The sequence below is a fragment of the Vanacampus margaritifer genome, chromosome 18 (assembly GCF_051991255.1).
Source record: "Vanacampus margaritifer isolate UIUO_Vmar chromosome 18, RoL_Vmar_1.0, whole genome shotgun sequence".
NCBI lineage: Eukaryota > Metazoa > Chordata > Actinopteri > Syngnathiformes > Syngnathidae > Vanacampus > Vanacampus margaritifer.
The window spans coordinates 7,529,105-7,545,752 of NC_135449.1; the positions used below are offsets into that span (position 1 = coordinate 7,529,105).

Here is a 16,648-nt window from a genome sequence, read left to right on the forward strand (position 1 = left end):
CCATTTTTTAAGTTATTTTGTATAAAAAAAGGTTGTTTTGTAAAAAAAAAAAAAAAAAAGGTTTGCCAAATTGACCCAAGCAGCAGGTTGGTCCAATTATTATTATTATTTATTTATTTTTTTTACCGAAATTGGGTTATTTTACCTTAAAACCTTAAAACTGCTGGGTCAAAAATAACCCAATTTTGGTTAAAAAATTGGACCAACCTGCTACTTGGGTCAATTTGACCCAACTTTGGGTTATTTTACATCAAAACAACCCAATTTTAAGTTATTTTGTACAAAAAATGTTGTTTTGTTAAAAAAAAAAAAATTGACCCAAGCAGCAGGTTGGTCCAATTATTATTATTTATTTATTTTTTACCAAAATTGGGTTATTTTACCTTAAAACCTTAAAACTGCTGGGTCAAAAATAACCCAATTTTGGTTAAAAAATTGGACCGACCTGCTACTTGGGTCAATTTGACCCAACTTTGGGTTATTTAAGTTATTTTGTACAAAAAAAGTTGTTTTGTTAAAAAAAAAAAAAATTGACCCAAGCAGCATGTTGGTCCAATTATTTATTTATTTTAACCGAAATTGGGTTATTTTTGACCTATCAGTTTTAAGGGTGCAGGACTTGAAGCCCAATCCCTGCGCCCAACATCAGTAGTTTTACCTGCTGAGCCATTCAGTCGCCAAAAATGTTCCCTAAAAATATTTTACTTCAACGTGTTGGATCGTAAACAAATTTGTGACCTGTTGCAAAAAATAACGTAAACTGTTGCAGAAGTTCCGCACGCACCTCAATGTCGTCGAGTAGCTCTCTTTTCCTGCGCCGGATGTTGCACAGCTCATCCCTCTCCTCCAGGGAAAGATCCTCAGGAACTGAAAACACACGATGGAGAAAGCACAGCATAAGCGCACAATCATTTGTACACAGTTCACATCCTCCAGTGCGCGCGGGAGCGACAACACACCAAGATCAAAAAGCAAACGGAGGGATCGCATGAAGTCGAGGGAAAAAGAGTATCCAATCTGGCACCTCGGAGCTGCGACTGATCAGCAAAACATGAGAAAAAAAAAAGTGTTTTGCTGCCAATCGCTGCCGCTTCACTGACTGTTTCACCTCGTTTAGATGGCGCCAGGCGCATCACGGGGCGATATCTTCACTCTTAATTAACTCGAGAAAGAGAGAAAGGCTTTTAATTAATCCACTTCAAAGTGACTTGGCCCACTCCTCCTTCTCCACTTGGCCCGAGGGATAATTCTATTAATAAAACCAATCCAGATTAGCTTTCTACGACACTGGATTCTGCGATTTAACTGCCAAGCTCCAGGAAAAATACGAGAAAGCAGAGCGGACGCGTCACTTCTTTATCTCAATCCATCCTACTAAGGCACATGAAGTATGTTTGATCTTGCTTCATTAGGCTAACGTGGTAGAAATCTCGCCGCGGGGCTAATATCGCCTACATGTTGGGGAGGAAAATAACATCACTCCCTCAATTTATCCTGCACACTGTTCATTTGTCAGGTACTCATAATATGTAATGGAGCCAAGTCAAGAACATTGTAAATTACGAACTGCCGATTAGGCATTGAACGATTCTGAAAAATGATCAAATTGCTATTTTTTTTCCCCTCTTTAATATTGCGACTGTGATTTAATATGTGATTTTTTTTTCAAGGTTTTCTTCCTATGTATACATTTTTCAACAAACACAAGCAATTAATTTTTCTGTATTACAATAAACAACCGTAAACAAAAATCAGTATATCACGAGTCGGAATCAATTAATTACGATATTGAATTTATTTGTAATTTAGTAAAGCTTGACCGTAGCTGTCATTCATTTCGTGTTAATTAGGGACAGATGTTATAAGTTTTACTTCCTTGTGCCCCCCTTATCTCTTTTTTAAATAAATAAATAAATGAAATGAACAATATAAATGACATACATATAAAAAATAAAAAGGCCTACCGACCGAGGTTGAAGTGGGTATATAAATTCATTTTTAGTGACGATCGATCGCAGTTTTTGTGATTCTAAACAACGTTAAGATTCTACTTTATCGTGAGTGCCTATGGAGAGGAAAAGACAATGCTATTTTTAGAGGTTGAATCAGGCATAAGTAGAGATATCCACATCAATTTGGACGACTATTTTGACATTAAGCGACGTTAAGTTGCTGTACGTTAAGCTTTTGGGACATTCTCAATGTAAGATTTCCCAGTTTCCACCATTTTTCTTGATTTAACATTGACCCAAAAGACAACTCTTGAATGACATATTTAAATGTTTTTCATTTTTGCGTATTTTGGGGTCACTCGAGGAAAAGTCATCAAGTTTCAGGGTAAAAAAAGAATTACCTCAAGAGTCTTTCAATCGCTGTTAAAAGTCAAAAACGAGTCAAATTTGAGCATGCTTGATCTCGCTTCATGAGGCAAAAGCGGCACAAATCTCTCCGCACGGCTAATATCGCCTACACGTTGGGGAGGGATGAGCTGAGATAGAAAGAAAAAAAAAATCACCAGTTTTCATCACTCCCTCAAGATAAGTAAAACAAGGTCACTCAGCTCAGAGGAAAGCATTCATCCCACTTTTACTTCACAGCTTGTTAGGAGAAGAGTTGCCACACATTTCAATGACCTCATTGACCGTATTCCTGAAACGCAGTGTTTGGAGTCAGGGAAACGGTGGGGTGTAAACAGCTGTGGGATTTCCTGTGTGGGACCTGCGTTTAACACGTCTTAACTTTGGGGCCATATTTCGTTTTTTATTCCCATCTGCTGTCAAAGCACCGCGAAAGAGGGAAGGAAAATAGAGATGTTAATCAGTGGTTGTTACCGCCGGCATTTGTGCGACTATACTAAGAGTGTGGAGGATATTAAAAGGCAATTAAGGGATCATAATCAAGAAAATGTCAATGCTGCTTATAGTTTTATGCGGGAGGGGGGCGAGGGAGGGGGGGGGGCGGTTCTGCTCTAACTTTGTGCACATGTTTCTGGCCTGCTCAATTAAATCAGGCAGATACTGTACAATATCGGTAGAAGTTGTTCCAAGACCACACTTATATCTCAAATCATCTTTCCCCATTAAAATAAATAGAAGTGCCTTTAATCTGTTCTGGCCTCTTCCGGGGGGGGGGCCAAAAAAAATAGCACTCTATAATAAAAAAGTATTTTATAAAAGGATGTAGCAATAAAATAAAATGTAAAAATAATAATAATAATCAGTTAGTACATCATGATTTAATGCTTCATTTCAATGTGTTGTGCTTCTCCGCCTGATGTGACTGGTTGGCCACCTGGACCAATTAATTAATTAATTATCAGTATGGAGCAATAATATTGGTAATTTTTCGGAGAGGATCAAGAATATATGGCTTTGAGTATCGTTACTGTATTTTTTGGTGTCTATGTCGAACATGGCGTTCAAATATCCATCGCTCACTATAGATGCTAATCATTAGCCCGTCAATGGCATTTTCTATTATGTGTTAGCATTACTTTAGCAGAGCATTGCTAAGGCAGTTTTTTTTTTTTATCCTTTGTTTTATGTTTAGCTTGATAGTAAATTTGAACTGTATCAGTAAGTAAACAGCTCGGAACATCTTTTTTGAAAAATTCTTCACTATCGGCAAAACTGCTGCTTATTGTGACGTGAGTTGCATTCACTTCGCCTTGTGCTAAACGTTAACTGCCTTTGAGTCTTGCACTTGTGTCCTAGCTTGCATCCCGTTCATGATAGGAAGTCTTGTGAATGTATTTCGTTGTCTATAGTGGGCTCGCATAATATTTGGTATTCCAACAATCACATCCATTTCGGCAGGAATGTAAACTGTAACAGCAATCAAGCAGCAAAAGATTATTTATACTGATGATGTGCCCGGAGGCCCTACATTAGCTAATGAGCTAATGTCTACTCACGACAGCAACAGCACAACATGCATGATTACAATCTTGATTCATTCCAAATCTAATGAACGGTAGACATATTGCTCCATGTCATAAAAGACCACCGCCATTGTTATCCGACTGCTTCCATTATCCTCCAACCCAGGCCTCTTATGTCCCGGCCGGATCTTATTGGTCTCTCCAAACTCATAAACTCGACTGTACAATCAGCACTCGCATCTTTGCGCCAGTGGATAATCTTGTTTGGAAATGGTGGAAGGGGCTTTTCTGTAGAGGTGGTCTGCCAATTCCATTTTTAACACACTTCCATCAGTGACCTTCCATGACTCATTTCTTAATTGGGTTTCTTCTGGAAGCGTAGAAGAAGGCGCGGGAATAACAATACCGCCAATACGGGCCTACTTTATTGATAAAATACTAAAATTCATACCACTGTGAGCTTCATATCTTTGCTCCTTAAAATTCTGTTATCTTTATATGATGTTGTGTGTAATTTTCAATAAAGAATTCAATTATTATTAATCCACTTTATAGCTGTAACATAAAAAAAAAAGTACAATACTTTTCGGCTGCACTGTAACAGTGGGTTGAGCGAGCCCAGAAGATTTAACATCCATCATGTGTCCAACCACACAAGAGGGCTCCCATCGTAATCTCACCCACAACCCCCCCAAAAAACAAATCCCCCTAAATCTACTTTTAGGAGTAAATCCCCTGCCTCTCTGTGCACCCGAAGCGAACAACTGTCCCCCAACGAAACCAAACCACCCACTGGCTTTAACTGCTTTCATTTAAATGAGTGCACTCAAATCTTCACTTTCTTAACTTGCCTTCAAAGCCAACAGCAGCAATCATGCAGGGATTTCAGTTTCACTTAATTGGTTAGAACATTATTAGTTACAACCAAAAAAAACGTGTTCATCTACAGTATCTATGCCAGCAACGTATTGTGACAAGCAAAATAATTAATTTTTTTTCCCTCCAATAGATAGAAGATACAATTATCGCAGGAATCTGCAATGCCCTCACAGAGCCAAAATCACAGATGCGCTTTTCATCCAATTCTTAAAACAGTAAAACGCATAGAGCGCACTCACGCAAGGAGAGCTTCTGTCGACCATAGCTCACAGACGAACTCTCACATTCAGTTTTAAAGAGTGCTATTTTCCTTATTAAAAAGCGTATTACAAATAAAATTGTGGGGTTTTTTTTGGGGGGGGGTAGAACAGATTAATGGCATTTCCATTCATTTCAATGGGGAAAGATGATTTGACGCAAAACGGTTTTTGAGTTAATAGAGGCTGACCGATATAGATTTTTTTTGGGGGGCTGATTCCGATGTTTAGCAAAAAAATAAATTCAGATAACCGATAAATCAGCTGATTAATTAAAAATCCTTAATAAAGTGGTGAGGGGGGTGAATGTCATTATCTTTGTCTTATTCCAGATAATGGATGGATGCATGGATGGATGGAATATGTTAACATGTTTCTAAAAAAAAAAAATTGCCGGTATTTGCCAATTTAAAAAGTGCTAGTATAGGATGATTAAAATTGGCCGGCCAATTTATCAACAGGCCCTAGTATGTAATAATAATAATAATAATAATAATAATACCTATTGCAACATTCTTGTTTGGTGGTATTCTGTGAGAGTTTTCTCATATAAAATCCAAAATGTGCCTTGGCTTAGTAAAGGTTGGGAAACATTGTTATCCAGCACATGGAGCTCGAAGAGAGTGAAAATCCCACGCTCACTTAACGCGGGCTGCTGTGTGACTGGGAGTGGATTTAGCCATGGTTCTCTGGCTTTATTTAGCGACTTAATGTACTGTAATGCTAAAAAAAAAAAAAAAAAGATGACCCCTGTTGCTCCGCTTGGCAGTACAGCAAACAAGTGGGTCTCTAATCTAAAACCCACCACTTCCCCCTCATTGCTCTCCCACTGTATAAGCATTCACATTACAACACGGGCCTTATAGACAGACGGACAGACATGTGGTGAGACGCACACATACACATACTGGAAGGCCAGCTGGCACTAATCCCGCACACTCCCCCCTCCCTCCCCATCCCCATTCCTCTCAAAGCCCCGATATGAGCGGAAGTGTGATGTATGGGCGGCCTATACGCAGATGTTGCAGCTGCCCGATTCTAACCTACTTTGGATAAAAGGAAGCACGTGGAGCAGCAGATAGGCCGTTTGGCGTTGGGTGCTACTCGGAGTGTTTGGGCCTGGTGCCACGTAGCAAAAAAAAAAATGAAGGGTTGTCATCATAATGGAGGAAATGGAAGTTATTCAGAGACTTGCAATGCTGTCAATGATGGAGCATGGGCTGAAGAGTGAATCTAATATAAATCTTAGGTGTGCATAAAAATATTGCTTCTTGTACTGACTGTTTTATTGGCTGGTAATTTGTTGATTCATGTTTTTTTTTCCATTATAAAAGATGACATTTTCAATATTTTATATTTGAAGATAATTGCTGAAAACGTGGGAAAATGCTTTTCTTGTGTGTGTTTTTGAAGGGGCGTGGCTAAAATGGTACCAAATTTCAAGTCCAGCATGAGTTGCCCCTCCCCCAAATAAAAAAGACAAAAAAACTTGAGCGCCTTCATTTGCATGAGTGGACATCTTGCGCAAATGTGGCGTGCAGTTATGCCTCTACTCCAAAAATGCATCTTCCCTTTAGAGACTATTCTGTTGTGACCACTTTAGAGCGCCTCGTTGTCAGCCATGAGTGTGTGCATGTCCGAGAGAAGGCAGCAGAGATTTTGTTTTGTTTTTAAATTCTTAATGTATTTCTTTTTTTAAGAGGTCAACTTGACAAACTGAATTTAGAATGGGCTGTCGTGGCTGGCGTGGCTTCTAAGAGCGCCTCGTCGTCAGCCATGAGTGCACGCATATCATAAGAGAGAAGGCAGAAGAGCAAGGGGCGGGGTTACTTTACTATTTTCTCCATTGAAATGAACTGAAATACCATAATTTGATTTTCATTTCATTCATTTGAGCCAGGCCTGGCCATCGTTTGGCTTTAGGCACCAAACCTAATCATAGCAATAAATCAGATGTATATTAAAAAATCATTATAATTTATTGACTCTCCTGACATTACATGGCACTGCGTCTATTTGAGTCATCCACCAGAAGCAGCAGCTCTCTCCCCTTCGCGTGAGAGGAAAGATTCGGGGAGCTTCTAGTTTTAGTTTTAACTACCTCACAGAGGATCTGGGGCTCAAAGAAGCTGATTGCTCGGGTTAATCTGCCGTTTTTGGGGATGGGGACCTCCTGCTGAGGACGCATTTGCAATGGGGGTGGTCCGCACATGATGTCCTCATTCGATCACACATCTGCTCAGCATCAGCGCTATGATAATATATTGGAATCCATGGTAGGATCTCAGAGGTTTTGCCGTCGTATGTTGGCAGGCCAAAATCATCATCATGTGAGGATTTGATCGGCCTGAGAATGAAACACACTGATGTTTTTTTTTTCTTCTTCTAGCATCTGGACAGGGTTAGGGTCAGTCCAAACATCTCTGTTGTGGTTCATTCATTGGTGACCATGCAGGATTTGGACTCTACAAGAGGCATTGTGTTTAACATTTTATTATTGCATCCAGTGAGCTTTTCAAACCGATGTCATGATTCCTAGCGACGGCAAACAAAAGCGTAGATGTGACGCGGCGCCATGCTGACACGTGAAGGATCATTTCCTGACACACACCTCTGCTGCCTGCTCCAGGCGTCGTCAGTCAAGTGACGGACAGGAAGCAGAATGAATTGTAATAATCCGCCCGATAAGCTCGCCGACATTATTGCGATGTGTATCCAGCTTGAAAAGCAATTTTGAAACGCGTTTGCCAACTCTACAGCAAGACGAGTTCTCTGATATTGTCTTCAGCTTTACAGGATGTACAGCTGACATCCCTTGTTACTACCTGCGGGGGTTGCTGCTTATGCATGGGGTGGCATGTCACCTGTGCTTCGTCTATCTCCTGCATAGAACCAGTCACGTTAAATGCAAATGTGCAAACATTGTCACAGAGAAGAATAAAAACATGGACTTGAACATGAAGAAAGTGCAGGAAATTAAATAAATGCGCGCCAGGATGTTTTATTAAGTTAAAAAATGAGCTGGGTGTTAATGCAGTTCTCCATTACAAGTAAAACAGCCAAGAAAAAAAAAAAAGAGTCTGGAATCGAACAGTGTTTTGCATGGTCAGCTGGAAATCTACAACTGTCTTTGATTAACACCCTACTCAGGCCGTTTCCAGAAGAACAATTTAAATAAAAATAAAAAGTGTTTTTCTTAATGGGAAAAACTGTTTTGGAGGGGGCTAGGAACCTTTAGGATGACATCACAGTGGTCTAGTGGAGCTTCATTTAGACAAGGTAAGGCAGCTTCATTGACATATTATATTTAGACTTATTCATATATACTTATACACCATTTTGTGGCATCTACTAATATTGGAGTGATTTAAGGAGTTTCATTTCGTCTAAAGTAGAGCTTTTCTTCCATCTTATGGCATCTCAGTTCCAAGGAAGTATCCTGAAGTGAATTGAGGAGCTTCAATTAGACACAAATAGTGCTTTCCCGCTCTCTTGTCATATTTAGACAGCTACAGTAAATTTCATAGAGTAAATTAAAAATTTTAAAAATTCTAAAAAGACTATGTTCGGTCCCAGTCTGAACTAGAGTAAACTTTTACACTTGGAAGAGAGTAAACTATATATATTTTTTAAACCTGTTGAACCATGCCAGTCCTATTGTGTGTCAGCACATTGCTGGTGTCAGGTGGAATCCTTAACTCCGACCATTTTTGATCTCCTTTTGGACACACCAGCAATGTTATCCAACAGTAAGCGTGGCATAACTCAAGTGATAGAGTGGCCGCCTCCCATGCTAAAGGTTGTGGGATTGTTCCTGAACCCTTGAGTGATTTTTATTTTTTATTATACAAAATATTTTACTCTCTTCCGAGTGTAAAGTTTACTGTGTTTAGACTGCAACCGAATATAGTCTTTTTGAGAGTCAAATTTACTGTGTATGAACCTTTTAACGTGTGGCGTCAGTTACTTCAAGTTCGGGCTCTAGCTGCAAGATTAGCAGGGCCACTCTGTACACAACGATGTACTTTTCACTGTTACAGTCCACTTGCATCGGGTTCAAATGACGACCAGCTCCAGCAGGTAGAGCTGGAGTTGCACATCAAGGATTCTCACCTGAACGGAGTTCTGTACGCTACTCGGCGCTATTCTCGTCAATTTAGCAGTGCCTTTTTCCGTCTCTCGTCTGCACAGACTTGAAGAGCTTCTCCTTTCGCCGAGCAATAAATCCACGAGAGACTACCTCTCTGTTGAGTGTTGCCTCGCTAGCGAACCCATCCCATCCACCTACACACACATTTACACACACTACCATGGTGATGGGAACATGCAGGGAAGCTTTCGCAGTCTTTCTACTAATCAGCTCCATATGTAGTCTCCTCTCTCAGCTCTTAATAGTTAAAGTCTTTTACAAGCTCCCACTCACTCTCAGGCGCATTTACTCGCTGTTACTATCTGGGTCGGTGCGTTCGGCACGGAGCATGTGCCATAACATACAGTATATTTAATCTTCTACTGTTGTCCCACAAACCTTGTAATCTTGGCAGTCAAAAGCAATTCTCGGTCTTTACAAAATCTGCTCTTAAGCCTTTTAAACAACACAACTGGGCTAAGATTGTTGTGTAGTCATTCTTCGCAGGCGCACAAAGGAGACATATTTTTGTTTTAAGACAGACTGCAAGACATTTGGACAGAGTGAATTCAATCTGGCTCAATGCTTTTATAGCAAAGTATTTTTCTTCCCTGCAACCGGGCCAACAACAGACATGAACAGGAAATCAAGAGTTTTTATTTCACCCAAAAAGACTTCAACTTGAAAACAAAAGACAGTCACAAGACTGAATTCATTACTTGAGTGTTTTGTCTCGGAGCGTTATAGATTTTTTTGACTCCCTTTGTTTGAGCTATTGTTACCGAGCGCCTGAAACTCATTGTGATGTTGTAGCGATCAATCTGCCAATTTGGAGTTTGCCCAACGATATGGGAGCGAAACTTGAAAAATGTCCATTAGGGACTATATATAAATAAAAATGGACTTGATTTAACAAAACGGCAGTCAAATTGTCATTTTCTGCCATCCAGCTTTTCTCCCGCAGTCAGTCCACCTCCAATTTCGAGCTCCCCCCCCCATCCCCTCCACCACCCAAGTGACTGTCTGGTGCCAACCCACACACTGCGCCTACAGCCACAACAAAAGAGCGTACCCTAATCACACGACTTCCCCTTCTAACCCAATAATTCCCTCAGAGGTGCAGTGCTTAGATGCCAAAAAGTCACACATACAGTAAGTGGATTCAGGCTTTTACAAAAGCTGCCTTCGGTTGACTTGTTTTTTTTCCCAGCAGTTTAAATGTCTGACTAAAAAAAAAAACGCAGCAAAGAAAGGTGTACGAAATTGTGCACACGGCTAAGTACACCATTAAAAGGCTCTTCCAGACAAAACAGCTTTTCAGTTAGATACAACTTGCTAAACCACACCACAAGTAAACAGAAATAAATTGACCTGTGAAACTGGAAATCTCATTTTTGTACCCAAAACAACAAACAGGTGCAGAATAAACATATTTTATGTAAATGTTCTCATCAAATCAGTGTTTGTCTGAGTGATCAAACACCAATAAAAGGCAATCAAAACCCAACGAATTTGTGCTCCTTTTCCATTTCTCCGTCCAGCTGTAAGATAAAAAAAAAAACCACATTCATGAATTGCTTTACCCACCCGCATCGTTGCTTGTGCTTTATGTAAACTGCAGCAGGTCTTTTCAGGAAACGCAGTAAATATAAAACGAGCAAGGCCAGTCGTCAGCACAAATAAAACACATCAGCACAGTTGATGGTTTTATTCCACGTATAAATAAGAATTGATCACAAAACGCAGGCCGAAGTGCAGGAGGATTGTGCGCTTCCTGCTTCCCAGGACCACATGACCGCCTATCGACAGCATGACACCCCTTAAGGGATGATTGCGTTGTTTTTACTGTGGAGCTAATTTACTTTTTATTTGCGGTAAATAAAAATGCATGTTAGATGCTAGTACTAACACAACATGGGAGGTGCCCTGGCTGGTTTTTCATTTTTTATAAATATTCGAGAAGAAAGAAGTGCTCAAATAGAAACACAAGCATGAAATTTGGCAAACCTAGACATACTCTTCAAAAATACTACTGGCCTCACAAAATTCCTAAATGGTGGCCATAAAGACCATTTTGTTTTTGTTTTCTCTTTATAACTCAAAGTGCATTGAATTTAAGCCTGATAAATGTACTAAAAAAGTATTGTGGATATTTTGGTACAAAGTGCATATTGGTTACAGTTCTAAAAGTAAGCCAAATTATGTGGAATCGCATACCCAGTACTGGGTCCAAAAGAGACTGAGTCAAATTATGCTGGGTCCAGCACATTGGGTCAAGATTTTGATCCAACAAGGAAAATGACCTATATTGATGAGTTAAAGCTACCAAGAAATCAGTTGCCAGGTTATCAGTATAGCTGTGGTTAAAACTAAATAAAATAAAAAAAATTATTACAAAAATTTTCTAAGCAGAAGAAAAAACTTTCAACTGTCAGTGGTTGGCCAGTGAATCACTTGCACAATATGTTTGTCACAGTTTTAACACTGGATGCCCTTCCTGAAGTAACCCACACTCTTAAAAACGGGTCAAAAAATAACACAAGTTTTGGTAAAAATTTAAACCAACCCGCTACTTGGGTTCATTTGACCCAACTTTCTAGGTTGTTTGTACAAACCACCCAAAAAATGGTGTTGCTTTGATGCAAAATAACCCAAAGTTGGGTCAAATTTACCCAAGTAGCGGATCGGTCCATTTTTTGACCAAAAGTTGGGTTATTTTTTGCGCAGAGTTTTTAAGGGTGCACCCATTTTTTTTTATCACGGATGAGGACATAGGGACTCAACTGAATGTTACCTGCTCTGACTGGGAATTGAGCCCTGATCCCCATTTGCAAAGTCCGTAGTGTTACCTACACCCTTAAAACTGCTGTGTCAAAAATAACCCAATTTGGCTGAAAAATTGGACCGACCTACTACTTGGGCCAATTTAACCTAACTTTGGCATGTTTTGTATCAAAACAATCAATTTTTGGGGTTGCTTTGAACAAAATATACATTGTTTTGTATAAAAAAAAAACAAAGTTGGGTCAAATTGACCCAATTTTTGATCAAAATTGGGTTACTTTTGACCCATCAGTTTTTACTTCAACTTCGACACAACAACAAAATGGCAACCAGATTCAGCTTTTCAGCCCGCCCAAATCCTTCAAACTAGTCTGGTGAATTGATGCTATACTGTACAGTTTTGTATCTGTCTGTTCTCACATCTGAGCATATGTTGCACAGTTTACGCACTTCCTCCAACCATATATATATAAATAGGGCCAAATGCACAAAACACACATACACGCAAGTGTTAAACGCATCTGCCAGCAGCAGCGCCTGACAAATACGCAAAGTGCGATGCGCATGTGAATAGGATAGAATTCAATCTGGCGCGGAGATGCGCAGGAATGTGACATATTGTCGTGTATCTGCTCTCAGCTGACAGGCTCCTCTCTCGGGTGGTGACAAACTTATCGGCCTCGCGAACCCCCCCCCTCCCTCCCTCCCCGTGCGATACCCCGGAATGAAGGTGTGCATGTGAGGCAATGTTAAGTGACGTGTGCAGCGGTGACCGTGCGAGCAGCCGAGTGCGAGTCAGGCGGCGCTCCGCATTAGTTTAACATTTATGGTAAGTTATCTGAATAATTCATTCAGCGCCGGGGCTGTTTCCAGTCTGATCACAAACAGCATGTCTCGACGCTCTCTGACAGCCCGTCACATGATCGACACTGACTACAAGGGTGTACATTTATAGTTACGTGGAGTGTTTTTTTTTAAGTACAGTTTGGCACGCACGTCAGAGCTTGGAGTTCCACCTCCTTGGCGAGCGTTCGCAAACAGATAAAGCAGTTTGCGGTTCCTCTATAATGGTAGGCGCTTGGATTAATAACATCATTAGCGTACACAGCGATATGCTACATCTAGGGTTGTCCAACTTCATGAGCCACATCGTCGTTACGGCAACCATAAATCATGCCATCTTGTGGCTTCAAGGTGCCGAAGAACTACTGTAAGTTGACATGGGTTGAGGAGCTTTACCACATTACATGCTCGGCAACGACATCATCCGCAAGGGGATATCTTAAAAGTTGACTTGTATACACACACTTTCCACATGTCAAGCACTGTGTGCGCTCTGACCGCCCTGATTTTAAAGGGGAAAGAGGGGAGCCGCTTTGATTGGCCGTGAGTCGGCTGCATTCCGTCCCACGTCTATTCTATCTGTGCTAGTCAAGCAAAAATACCAAAAAAAGGAAAACTCTTAGAATTGCGCTGGGCATGAAAATAGGAACCAAAGAATTAAGATTCAATGTGGAGTTATGGTGGTCCAGTTCATCTCCTGATTAAAATACTTAATAATGAATTTGTTTTAAACCCACAAACATCCAGATTATTATGCATTCAAAGGTCGCTTGCTGCTACATTTAATCTCGCTGAGTATCCAACATTGTAAAGACAACCAAGACCATAAATGCCACTTGGTTTTAATGAGCAACGGGCCATTTCCCCATGCATCTTTAAACCTAAGTATGGTTAGGCTTAATGAAATTAGTCTGATGCAGACCTAAATTAATTTTTTACTATACATCCAGATTGGGGGGTGAGGATGGGGGAGTGGCTTGATGATGCCTGTCAGCTCTTGGTAGTTTCTCACAGTTCAACCGACAAACTGTTATCAGACCAGAGCCTGTTTACGTTTGCGTTCAAGGTGGTTGGGATTATCTGATGGAGGATACACTTGCATGTGTGATAAGTGAGACGGGACGGATGGCAGTGGTTGTGGTCAACGTGACAGGCAGAAGTGCAAAAACTCAAATCAAGGCCAAATATTTTTAACAGCATTCATTTGACTTGCAATCTTACTAATGTATTATTTTATAGAAATGTATGAGTAAGTTTGTCTTTAAATATGAAAGAAAGTAGTAAATAAAATCAGAGTCAATCAAAATGCTTTGGAAATTTAATTTAGTTCATGTGAATCTTACAGAATACATCAACCATATTGGAAATAAAAATAAATGTGTTATTTATTGATAGACTGAAACTGTATATTTGCGATTTGGCATTTAAGGATTTTTGGGGGCGGAACCTATACGCCGTTAGTCGCTGAAAAACTCACCAAGTTTCTGTTTTGTACTCAGGTCGAAGCCATGTCTAATATAAATCTATGTTGAAGTGATGGGAGGAGCATCGTTTAGCTTTTCCTAATATAAAAAAAAAAAGTGATTTGCTGCCATCTTCTGGCGCCTATAGTCAATTCTAAGCGTTTTTTTTGTTGGGCTTCAAGTTTTCATAAATAATGACACCTTACTTCAGACTGATACTTTATCTTATTTCAAATTTTAAAATACAGAGAGAGAGCAAGTATTTTAGATGAGATTAAATTACTATACTGAAAGTTCCGTTATGCACCAATGCGGTTTTAAAGTTCAAAACTCGGCATCACCAATAAATACATAACACAAATTGGTTACGAAAGTCTCCCAATGCGTTGGCACGTAAGTGTAGCTAGCGAAAGCAACCGATTTGCTTGACACACTTTTCTCAGTACTATTTGTTTAATCCTCAATTATCATCAAGTGACATTCGGTAGCACTGGATTTCATCGCCCAACTACAAAGGAGAAAGAGCTTGTTTGTCTTGACTGCCATCCATTTATCTTATCAATTCCACCCAGTTTGCAGACTTCAAATAGAAGATTGTGGGAGAGAGAGAGAGAGAGAGAGACTTTCAAGCTTTGCAACAAGGGCTTCAAACAGATGGAATTAGGGAGGGAAATGTGGATAAATTCATATTTTTGTTTTGAAAGGAGCAAACATGGTCACATGATTTGAGCAAGGAAATTGGATTACCTGCAGGGGGGGGGGGTAGATGTTTTTGTATAAAGGTGCAATTATTTTATTTTATTAGTGCATGGATGTACACATAAGCGTCCATCCATGCCAGGGAGCGAGTGGGAAAGGAGGAAAAACATCCTTACCGTGATTGTCGTCATCCATACTGATTGGAGTGGAAACAGGGGCAGTCCTCCTCAAGGTGTGTCCACACAAATATATATTCTTCCTGTCTTATTTGGATTTTTTTTTTCTTCTCTCTCTCCTCGCTGACAAGCCGGTGTGTGTGTGTGTGTGTGTGTGTGTGTGTGTGTGTGTGTGTGTGTGTGTGTGTGTGTGTGTGTGTGAGGCTGACAGACGTCTGGCCGGAGACAAGCAGATGACGGCGAAAATGAAGCCACCACACGAGTGCAAAGTGGCAGCGATCTGCCCACGGATGAATGTTAATCAGATCCTTAATTGTGAGGAAGGATGTGTGAAATAGAAGTGTGTCTTCCGCGACGAGACTGTTCTCCCTCCTCTCTCTCTCTCTCTCGTCTGATTCATCCTCCGCGAGTGCGTTCACATTCGCTCCGCTGCAACGAGCTTCGTCGTCACCAAGCCCCGCCCCTGCAAAACAATGGACACGCGCGCGTGCACGCGAACGCGAGCACACACGTCCCCTGTTAAATGAATGAGGAGGTTTTTGCGTGAAATGCTGAGGTGACGCGGATTTTTTATTTTTTTTTGCCGACACAGTCAAGTATTCAGAGAAGATTACAGAAATGTATCGTTTTACTTGTTTTAAAGTAGCGTATTGTTTCTTACTAAAAATACAAATTATAATACAGGCAACACAGTTGCCTAGTGGTTAGCATATCTGCTTCACAGCCTATTTGGAGATTTTGAATGACATGCAGGACAAACATGCAGTAGTGCGAAAAAATATAGAGTGAGTTAATTTTTGTGAAAACATGCACAAAATGAATTCTGAGCTCTTCAGTAGTTTTGTGCCATCTTTGAATGGGATTTTTTTTATGCAAAAAGAGCCCTTTGATTAAAGTATGTGGTTATTTTTGTTTGCTTCAAAGCCTTTGCAGATGAGAAGTCGATCTTTTATGTGCGTTTGAGCAAAAATACAGTTTCTGTACTTTAAAACAGATTTGTATCCATATTTAATCTGGTTAGGAAGTGTGCAGTCCTATTTGGCCCCCTAGTAGCTCTAATGTAAAATTGTGGCCCCCTCCACCCATCCCTAATATAGGATTTACACCCTCCAATGACATAAACGGCACACGTGACATCAGGACGTCAAACGGAGGGCGCAGGATGAGGGCGTCTCCGTCACTTCACTTCCTTTTCGCAAACTTTCTTCCATTGTCCCCTGTGGTGTCGCACAATGAGTCCTCAGCCTCAACCCCTTCCCGGACTCGGGTCAGGGATCGTCCCTGGAAAAGTGAGCTGAGTCACGAGTTCGCATTGGCAGGGACACACAGGAAGTATTGCTCTAACTCGCGTCATGTGCCTGTATAATTGCGCTCGTGTGGAACTGCATCGGATCATAATTAGAGCTGTGGCTAATATTTTATTTTTGTACTTAGCAATGTGACAGTAGAATATTTGAAACAGCTCGACTTGCCTTTTTGATACCATGTCATTGCTCCGCAATGCATATTTGATCATAATAATACAGTTGTGTAAAATT

General features: G+C 40.4%; 1 protein-coding gene across 1 annotated transcript in view; it reads right to left on the bottom strand.

Annotated features, from left to right (window-relative positions):
* The window catches only part of LOC144038265 (cytohesin-3-like), a 28,265-nt gene extending 12,642 nt beyond the window's left edge, over nucleotides 1-15,623 (bottom strand). Inside the window, exons 1-2 of the mRNA XM_077550618.1 lie at nucleotides 15,111-15,623; nucleotides 785-867 (exon numbers count right to left, since the gene is read on the bottom strand). Of these exons, the coding sequence (XP_077406744.1) occupies nucleotides 785-867; nucleotides 15,111-15,129 (102 nt within the window). The 5' untranslated portion in view covers nucleotides 15,130-15,623. The remainder of the gene's footprint in view (nucleotides 1-784; nucleotides 868-15,110) is intronic.
* Between the last annotated feature and the right edge of the window lie 1,025 nt (nucleotides 15,624-16,648).